Source organism: Pleuronectes platessa, chromosome 6, assembly GCF_947347685.1.
Source record: "Pleuronectes platessa chromosome 6, fPlePla1.1, whole genome shotgun sequence".
Classification (NCBI taxonomy): Eukaryota; Metazoa; Chordata; class Actinopteri; order Pleuronectiformes; family Pleuronectidae; genus Pleuronectes; species Pleuronectes platessa.
In genome coordinates, this window is record NC_070631.1 from 4,872,376 (window position 1) to 4,882,569 (window position 10,194).

Below are 10,194 nucleotides of genomic sequence, written 5' to 3' on the forward strand. Positions count from 1 at the left end.
ACGAATGCGGCTGTTTTACTGGTCTCATTTGTAATATGTTTCGAAAACACAACATCGGAATTTGCAGCTGAGAAGGTTGGAATAATTGTTGTATACTGATATTGTTACAAGATGATTCTGACAGGTTATTTGCTCTGTTATCTGTGACTGTCGAGCGGATTCATTTTCCGGTTTTGAGTGTTGCACCGTATCCAAATCTGAATGAGGCTTTTGAAAAGCTCAGAGAAATGTTTGTTTGACATTTGCGTAGCAGTGACCCCTGAACGCCGATAATCTGCACAAGAGGCTGCAGTAAAGAGGAAACTAGTGGCTCTGTGATAAACAATGATGTGATGTGAATACCGCACACTCACCATCCTGCAGCGCTGGTTTGGCTGGACAGGCTCACATTTGATTAGAGAAGGAGGTGGGCTGCTGCTCATAGCCCTGGCTGTAGCCTCCCTCCTCGGTGTAGCCTCCCTGCTGGCCGTAGTCGGGCTGGTAGCCTCCCTGGGAGCCGGCGTAGGGGTCCTGCTGAGCGTAGCCTTCCTGGGCGAAAGTATCGGGGGCGGGCTGCTTCTCCTGGGACGGGACGTATGTTCCACCGAAGAGAGCCAACCAGCCGGTCTCCTTGAACACGAACCACAGGTTTCCTATCCACAGGATCAGGTTGATGAAGCCAAAAGCCTGTGGAGCAGATACGTGTTAATTCTAGCAGTGATTTCCTGGGACTGTCCTGATATCCACACAGCTCGGTTCAGGGTGAAGCAGCGAGGACCCACCACAGAGGTGTTCAGGCCGGAGACCTTGGGCTCATAAAGCTCACGACAGGTAGTCTCGGATTCGTCACAGGCCGGGATGAGAGTGAGGACCTTATCTGGATCGGTGGCTGTTTTCACGTCCGACAGGCCTTTAGCCCAAGCACAGGAAGACACCAGCCAAAAGAAGGTGAACACCGCCGTCACGATAAAGTCCTGGTGATCATCAAGAGAAGAGAATCACTGTTATTGTGCAACAAACTGCTAAATACAAATCATAGGTCTAGTTGTAGGTGTTTCGATACCAAGGAGGTGTCAGGGAAGAACAAACTCACAATCTGAGGCCCTTTGTTGTTTTCGCGGTACTTCTCCAGAACGAAGCAGTAAGCAGACAGGGCTGCCATGGAGTAGAGGAAGGAAAACACACCGATGGTGACGAAGAACTCAGCCGAGGAGGAGTAGTCCCCGACCAGGAATAGACGCTCGGTCTTCTCTCCCTTACAGCTGGGGGCATCAAAGTAAACCTGGTGGAGCCTGAAGACACAAAGACACCGAGATTAAAGACGAACGCTGTTTGATTTATTTTTTTCTCACTTCTACAACACCGGAGACTGGGAAGGCAAAAAAAACAACAAGAAATACAAACCTGAATGGATATTCAAATTTTACTTCAATGCTTAGGTCACTCTCCGACCGGTTTTTACACTCCACGGACATCTTGAACATGCCGGAGTAGCTGCCACATGTCGAGAAGGCGAAGATGGCAAAGATCTGCAGAGGAGAAAGGAGAAGGGAGACGACGCATATCAGTCACACTGTGGGAAACAGAAAACACCATCAAAACCATTATGACTGATCATAAACACGAATCTCCAGCCCTCCCAGTGCAGTTCAGTTATGTAGAGCAGGTGACGTCTCCATTTCCACAGAGAGCTGCCGGCTGTGCTCCCACCACCTGCAACGAGCACTACCAGCGCTCCAGCCAATCACGGTGGAGCTGCTGCGTGGGGGGGGGGGGGGGTGGGGGGGGAGGAACCGACGGAATCACCGGGTCACACGGCGAGGACTTGTAACTGTTGCCATGGCTCCCGGTGCAATGCCGAAGATGTTCGGTTGTATTTTGTGGTGCAACAGTGATTGTGCATTAATGCAGAGGCTGCCATGTTAATACCACAAACTGACACACGCATGGAGATGAACTCACGCACGTACACACACGCACACGCACACGCACACACGCACACACACACACGCAAACATACACACACACACACGCAAACATACACACGCACACACGCAAGCAGAGCAGATTAGACAAGTCACGACTATTTATACCACACCCTCCCTACGCTGTGGGCCAGATCCGATTGGATAGAAAATCCAGCCATTAATCTGAGGTGCTCCACCATCTGTCGCCCAATACTCAACTACAAGCGATTGTACAGCCAGTCACAACACACGCACGCACAAAGCCACACCCCCACACGTGAGCTTGTACAAACGCACACAATCCCACACACCCATAGACAAAGGAATCTCTCTCGTCCTGTCGTCTACCTGCCGCAGGCTCCAGCACACTAAACTATTTACAGTAATCTTTCAGCTAATGTGAGTCGGAGGCTTGTTTGTTGGATTTGCACACAGGAGCCGCCTGAAGCTCGTTGTGATCACTACACTCGACCCTCTCTGTTCCTGCAGGGCTGTGTTATCTTTTAGAGATGACTCCCATGATCACCGACAGTCTCTCTCCCTGTCGCTGCTTATTGACACATTTTAATAGTCAACGCTATTGACTGTAGATGTGATGGAGGTGGCCGCATTAGTGTGTGAGTCTGATATGTAACTGATTCTATTACGAATTTCAAGCAAAGAAAAAGCTTAAAACATTCAAATCTGCCCCAAAACACGAATTACAATGGAACTATATAAAGATTATGTTATCATGCCGACATGCTAACCCGCCCATGACCCGCTCTACCACCTTAGTTCAAACCAGGCGCTGCTTTTGGTGTCAATTTATATTAAAGAATAGATATTCTGTTTATATTCAGGTAGTATTAAATAATGTAAACTTTTGGCTTTTTTGGACTTTACCGACACTAATATCTTATATAACACACTAGAGGAAAGAAAAACACATTATATGTCTTCTTTAATTACCATCTATGCATCAATCATTAAGTCGTCAGCCTTAAAAATCTCGTTAACGCCACCAAACCCAAAACAAAATATGGGCTGCCAACGACGAGGGAGTAAAATGTGAGATATGTTTTTTGCAGCATTTAAACCCTAAAAAGAAAAGCAGGATGTTATACTGCAGCAGTTTTGCCATTAATCAATACGTACAGCATGTGCAGTGTCAGCACAAACCTTTACACTTGTGTGCATTACTTGGACCTGAAGATATAAATCATCTATCTCATTTTGTTTATTATAGCTGCCTCATGGTGCTAGCTGTTACTATTATTGAGGCGGTTTATGGGTTTTAAAGCTCCCAGTGTCCACATTGTTCTTTCATTATTCCTCTGAGGAGGTTTGTAGGTTTCATGAGATGAATCAATAAAAAGACCGACAACATTTGGGCCCCCGGCTGCACTTTTGGCTCCTGTCTTCCTCTTTACAGATAAAGAAAACTTTGGGCTGGATTCTCTATTTAAAGGTGCAGTGTGGAGAATCTAGTGACATCTAGTGGTGACGTTGCATGTTACAGCTGACCACCCCTCACCTCACCCTCCTCTTCAAAGGGACTATTCTAGGGTAAAGAAAACAACAATTCGAAAAATGTAGATGATTAAACACTAATGAAAACATCACTTGGATTATTTTCAATTCAATCTCTACCAATAGATCCATTTCACCAAAATTTTACAAACTGAACCTTTAAGTAGCAGCATGATCCACAAGGGATTTGAACCCTTACATTTCATTTAGCTATTTAGTAGAATATATGTAGCTGAATGTGAATCTTTGATAGTTTTACTTATCACAATGATTTATGTTTGAATGTTCATCATATTTTTCGCTGTAAAAACGGGATGAAGACTCACTATTGACCTCTGAGACTGACTTCTGATTGGACGAGCCTGTGTGTACTTGAAACCGTGACTCTAACTCCAAATGACGTGATCAAGGCAAGATGGCCGCTCCCATAACCAAGGTATTTTGGCTTCATTTTCATATAACGGTATAAATTGGAAATGGGTCGTCCATCTTGACAAACATTCTTTTCTTATTACATTTTATTCAGATGGGGGGGGGAAATTAATGGTCATCCACAGCTTTGGAGACTTTTTACTCAAAACCACCAAGCCTCTAAACTAACATGGTGGACTGACCAACAGTGGCCTACACCCCTAGCTATAATTCTAAAACCCACGACCATAGAAACAGAATCCGAACAGAGCGCACAATAGCACAATTAAGAGCTGTAGATTTACAGAGATAGACGAGTGGAAGGACGGGCGATGGAGGAGGAAGAGAAGGACAAACAGGCCGAGAAAAGAAATGGTGGCATGCTGAGTGTTAGGTGCCATGGAAACACATCCCAGAGTGAGGAGGCAGACGCTGGTTTCTACCCCTCCTGGTATTCTGGATGGTTGTCAACTCCTCTATGCCGAGAAGACACACAACCCGGCACACTGCGACACAGACAATCTGTCTTTCCTCACAATGTCTGTCTTTCTTTCTCCGCTTCTCTACATTAAAGCTGATCCACACATTAAATAAATACCAGCCATCATGAATAAGACGCTGATCCTGATATATATATATAGATATATAATATATCAGATGTTACAATTTGTACATCAACAAATAAGATCCACATTTTTAGATTAGGATTTTTTTTATTAATTTAGATTTTTTCTCTCTTAATTATGACCAATATACAAAATTTGTCAATATTATTTTTAAAACATTAAATCCTGTCCAAGTTCATACGGCAGGAAAGCTTTGAAATCCTTCCTTATCAGAATAAAATTGTAATTACAAAAATTAAAAAATATTTTTTTCAATGAACGTGGGTGTTCTGCTGTGACTGCCAAGGTTCTGATATTTTATATAATACTGCATATACTGTCGAACATTATGTAAAAACATGGAAAGCCAAAGGCAACACAAGGGCAAAAATAAACTGGAGCTGTGGAAGGTTTCATCTGAGGCCCTGGAGTAATAACCAGAGAAAGTGTCTGACAGTAAAATCCCTCTGAGCTAAACCAACAGCTTTTATTACACATCAGGGACTAAACCAGAGCGAATAACGGTCTTTACTTCATGTTCTGACAAAAAACTTCCTCTTTTCATGTTTGCAGGGAGTGAGTCAGAGGGTGAAATTTGAATGCAGATGAAATCCAGCACAGCATCGTGCAGCAGCAGCAGCAGCAGCAGCAGCAGCAGCAGCAGCAGCAGCAGCAGCAGCAGAGGCAGGAGAAGGTTTGCAGACTCTGTGGTTGAGCTCCACATCAGCTGAATATTTGGGAACTCAATGTCTTCCAACATCCATCATATCTAAGCCGTGTCAGCACTTTCCCCCAGAGACACACAGAGAGGGAGAGGGTGGGGTGATGTGGGTAAAATATGAGATGGGTAAAGCCACAGGATTCACACATTCAGGGACGTTGTTTACATCTCACACAGTTAGCGTAAAAGAAAAACTTTGCTCTCAGGCTTTCACAGATAAAGACAATTTTTACTGCTCGGGTGCAGAAAGATTGCACATCCTCAACCCAAACATGACAGCATCCATTTACATCTACTTCACATTATATGAATATGAACACTGCTGCTTTGTATTTTATATAAAAAAATCACATCGGCACTTTGCGGATCCCAGAGAAGGTTTGATTTCTACTGCACAGAAACATCTCTGTTCCCGTCGCTGCCAGTTTCCACTGAATTCCGCTTCACTTAAACAGGAAAAACACTTCTGAGCGGTGACTCCTCTCTCTCCCCTCCTGAAAAACCCTGTGCTGCTCGTTATGCATGCCCATATTAATCCAGAAAGAGCAGCAGCTCCAGCAGCCCCTCCTATAGTCTGACGCGGAGGCACGCAGGCCCTCTGACAGATGATTCATGGGCCCTGGCTGCCTGAGCGAGGCTGCTGATTGGTGCTGGGCTCGCTGTGACCCAGGGAGGCAGTGATGAGGTGTTGGCACACTCACACAGCTCCAGGGAAGGACTACGGAGTCATGCAGCACACTCATGCCTCTGACTGCTCTCTGGCATATCTGCAGCGCCCATTACAGAGAGGGACTGCTCTGGCACGCACGTTTTCATCTGGGTTGTGTTATGTTCTCAGGGCTGAGGAGCAGGGGCGTGGCAAAGATTTACAGGGTCCATGCACAAGAAGGGACCAACCCACCCTCCATCACTTTCCTCCTCATCTACCCTCCCACATTTCTTTAGAATATCTATATTCAAGGATCCAATATCAGGAGAATTATATCCAGAATATATACAGTATATACTCAATTTCCTTTTGCATTCTTGCTCATTATTTGTCGTATTGGTGAACACAGCTCATTTGAAAGGTGCTATATGAATAAAATTATTATAATTATTATTATTTCTTGAAATGATAAGGACTAAAGCTAATTACTATTACATCTTTTAATGAATTGTCAGATATTTTCAAGATGTATCATTAGTTGTTAAGATTTTTCAGTTTCAAATCTTAAGATATTAATAAAAATGATAATAATAATGAACGATTTCATTATAAGGGGGCTCTTTCTAAACACCTGAGGTAATAAATGCAAGTTTTTATGTTAAATGAAATTGTCAAATCCTCAAATTGTCATAATTATTTACTTAAAAAAGGCCCAAAAAATATATCTATATATTTAGTAGAGCCAGTTTCTAACATCACATTAGAAATGAAAAGGCAAGAAAAGACAAGAAAGGAAAAGAAAGGACGAACAGATCTGAGAGGTCCTCGCTCAGCTGTCATTAGCACCAGTATTCCCACCACTGTGGAGCCTCAGCTGTAGAGACAACAAGCTGCCATAGAGAAGCCCGGCTGTTTACCCAGCAGCCTCAGCAAGCTGCTGCTGCTGACGGAGGACAAACAGTGTGGACGACAACGGATTACGTGAAGATATGTGCGGCTGCAGGACATTATCCTTAAAGATTCATCGTCTAAAGAATTTCTGAATATGCTCCTGGATGAATCTACACTCAGCGATCTATTGAATATTCTCTCAATTAACTGATGAAACGTTTTGTGCTGGTAAATAACAGGAAATAGTATCTCAGGTTACAAAATCCCAAGATGATGTCATCATGTTGATTGTTTTGTGGAGCCAACAAACCACAGATATTGACTTTACGATTTAATGAGACAAAAAGAAGCAGTAATTAATCATAAATGAGAAGCCCGTGTTTGTTATTCATGCTCACCACATTGCAATGTTTAATAATTTTGTAATATAAATATTATAATAGACATGATACACAGTCGTAAGAGTCCATATTATATAGTGTTAGAATAAAACTAATAATACTAAATCTTTCTAAAACACTGAAAACCTTGAGCTGAATGAAATAATCCAGTGACGGTTTTCAAAGTGCTCTCTTCCTGGTTAAACTAGAGCATCGGTAGTTTTCTGGCTCCATCCTCTGGTGGAGGAGAACGAGCACATCAAATCAAAAAGCAGTAACCACCAGAGCTCGTGTGCAGAGGTCGCGTCCTCTGTGGAGGATTTGACAAACTGTCATTATATTTCTCAGCGGACTGATGCTGTGTTACTACGACAGTGACGTAACACATCCTGCTGGAGTCTCCGGCTCAGGCCTGCCGGGGCGGTATCACCGTAACCACACAGACACCAGAGACTCCTCAGGAACAACCCGAGTCTTTATTCAAATACAACTAAGGGAGTAATTACTCGACATGAGAAGGACAAAAAGAAACAGATCTGCTTGAGTGTACGAGAGGATTCAACTGTGAATGAATTACTGTCTCTATGAGAGAACAGTGACATCTATTATTAAGCCTCATGCAGCTTTATGACCTCTGTGTAAGAGAAGGTCACAAATCTGCCAGTAGGAGACACATAGGATTATTATTTATAGTAAAAAACATTATTAAAATGAAAAACACTCATGCGTTTAGTGTTATTTCTTGCAGTCAACAATAGATATGTAAAAAAAAAAGGATGACTTACCCATTGTAGAACTTTTATAAATCCCAGAGGTTGTTTGAGTATAGTGAACTGCCCTTGGGCCACCAACTGTCAAAAACACAAGAATAAGAGATCAGCTCATTTTTCAACGTTGTCATATTAGACTCGCTCGGTGTGTAAGAACCAGGCGATGTGCCGATGATGCTGTTGAAATTAAAACAACACATTAGCTCAGCCTCACAGGCCACAGACCTGCAGGCCTGTTCCGCTGCCGGCACCTGCAGGTGCTTGTTACAGAGCAAATATGTGCCGGTGAATAGAGGGAGTCTCAGCTGGAAGCTCTGAGAGGCTGGAGAACCACCGTTTACTGAGGATGACTTCAAATGCACAGATGTAGTGTGTGTGTGTGTGTGTGTGTGTGTTTGTGTGTGTGTGTGTGTGTGTGTGTGTGTGTGGCCTTCTACTATAAACCTTTGTGAAGACAATGTTGAGGATTGACTTTACGGAATGAGGACATTTCGTCCGGTCCTCACTTTATCAAAGACCAACTTGATTTTAGGGTAAACTAGGGTTACAATTAGGATTAATGTAGGTGTAGGTTAGAGTTTGAATTGGGTTTAGAATGAGGTTAGGTTCAGGTTAGGTTTAGAATTAGGTTTAGGTTTAGGTTAAGGTTAGTGTTATAGGGTGAAGGGCTACGGAATGCATTATGCCAATGAGTGTCCTCACTAATATATAACTACAAGTGTGTGAGAGTGTGTGTATTTGTGTATTTGTGTGTGTGTGTATTTGTGTGTGTGTGTGTATGGTCCAGGTATTACTGATATTGTGGGGACCTAAATCTGTTCACAGTTGCATTGTGGAAGGTATGTTTTGAGTCAGGGTTAAGCTTAGGTTAAGTTTAGGTTAAGGTTTAAATTCGGGTTAGGTGAAAGGTTAAGGGTTAGCTTAAGGATTAGTTTAAGGGGTTAGGCGTGTATAGTAACTATGGTTGAGGCTAGAGTAAGTCTCCAGGAAATCAATGTAAGTCAATGTGATGTCCTCTGAAGTCATGGAGACACGACTCTCTGTTTGTGTGTGTGTGTGTGTGTGTGTGTGTGTGTGTGTGTGTGTGTGTGTGTGTGTGTGTGTGTGTGTGTGTGTGAGTGTGTGAGAGAGAGAGAGGTGGGAGAGAGAGAGAGAGAGAGCTCCTGCCAGCATTACAATAAGACAAAGCTGATTAACTGACTGTTTTCTCCTGAGCAGCGCTTCTCCTCCTCCTCCTCCTCCTCCTCCTCCTCTTCTCCTTATTCGTGTGTGAGGAGCCAAAAGGTTGGATGCATTTTGTGGGCAGGTGAATGCGGCACCGCAAAGGAGGCGATGTGTCTGTGTGTGTGTGTGTGTCTGTATGTGTGTCTGCGTGTGTCTGTCCCTGCGTGTGCATCAGTAAATGGCCGCACAGGAACGAGCAGCAGTCTTGTTTTTCCGCTTCTCCTCCTCGGGCTGTGGAAGCTTCTCACCCTTGACCGCCAAAAAATGCCACATTACGCAGATGACGCATTTTCAATAAAAGAAATGAAAATCATAATCAAGCCTGATGCCCGCTCGTGTCCTGTGTAGATATGAATTGTGTCTTTGTCACAAGCAGCAGCAGCAGCGGCTCAGTGCGAGCCGATGAGCTGCAGGAGCGCGTCCTTCTGTGTCGGGCCTACTGCGGCTCCACGGAAACACCGAGGCCCTTGGAAATTAATCAAATTCCCGGTTGTTATCTTAGCAACACGCGGCCTAATTGATACGCGCACAACCGAAAATCAATTAGCCGAGATCTCTGGAGATAATTCCCAACATCCTCTCATTCCTTTAATTTTTTTTTGCCAAATGTCATTGCCGCTGCAGCCTCTGGACATCCCGCACATTTGTGTTGGGGGACCAGGCCACTCCATCACCGCGACTGCAGCATCACCGGAGGAGAATCTACCCCGGTTCCGTGCGGAGCCTTTGCGCGAATGCACGTATTAGATAAATGCATGCATTCATATTTCGACTGCCAGGCATCGGGGGTGGGGGGGGCCGGGGACTCTGCGTTAACGCGTTAAATCGTTGGTTTGCGACAAAAAAAAACGCACATATTCATTATAGCGCACGACAAAGACACGCGGGAGGAATAAATCCACCGCGTGTGCCAAACGAAACCACAACGAAATAGAGGATATTTCTCCTTACCTGGTTTACAACATCCATCTTGGCTGCTTACTCGCTGATAAGAGGATCAGAGGGGCGGAGGGAGGGACGAGTCTCGTCCGGAACAGCCCAGGGGAGGAAGACGCCCAGAAGGAAGAGCCGGACTGCGTCACGAG

General features: G+C 44.2%; 1 protein-coding gene across 1 annotated transcript; it reads right to left on the bottom strand.

The window, feature by feature from the left end:
- Positions 1-384: 384 nt before the first annotated feature.
- sypb (synaptophysin b) lies at positions 385-10,112 on the bottom strand. Its single transcript, XM_053425718.1, has 6 exons — positions 10,061-10,112; positions 7,901-7,966; positions 1,384-1,508; positions 1,073-1,271; positions 762-953; positions 385-666 (listed from the first exon to the last, which is right to left on the bottom strand). Exons 1-6 carry the CDS (start codon positions 10,076-10,078, stop codon positions 385-387), a joined length of 882 nt encoding a protein of 293 aa, XP_053281693.1. The 5' UTR covers positions 10,079-10,112.
- Positions 10,113-10,194: the final 82 nt, after the last annotated feature.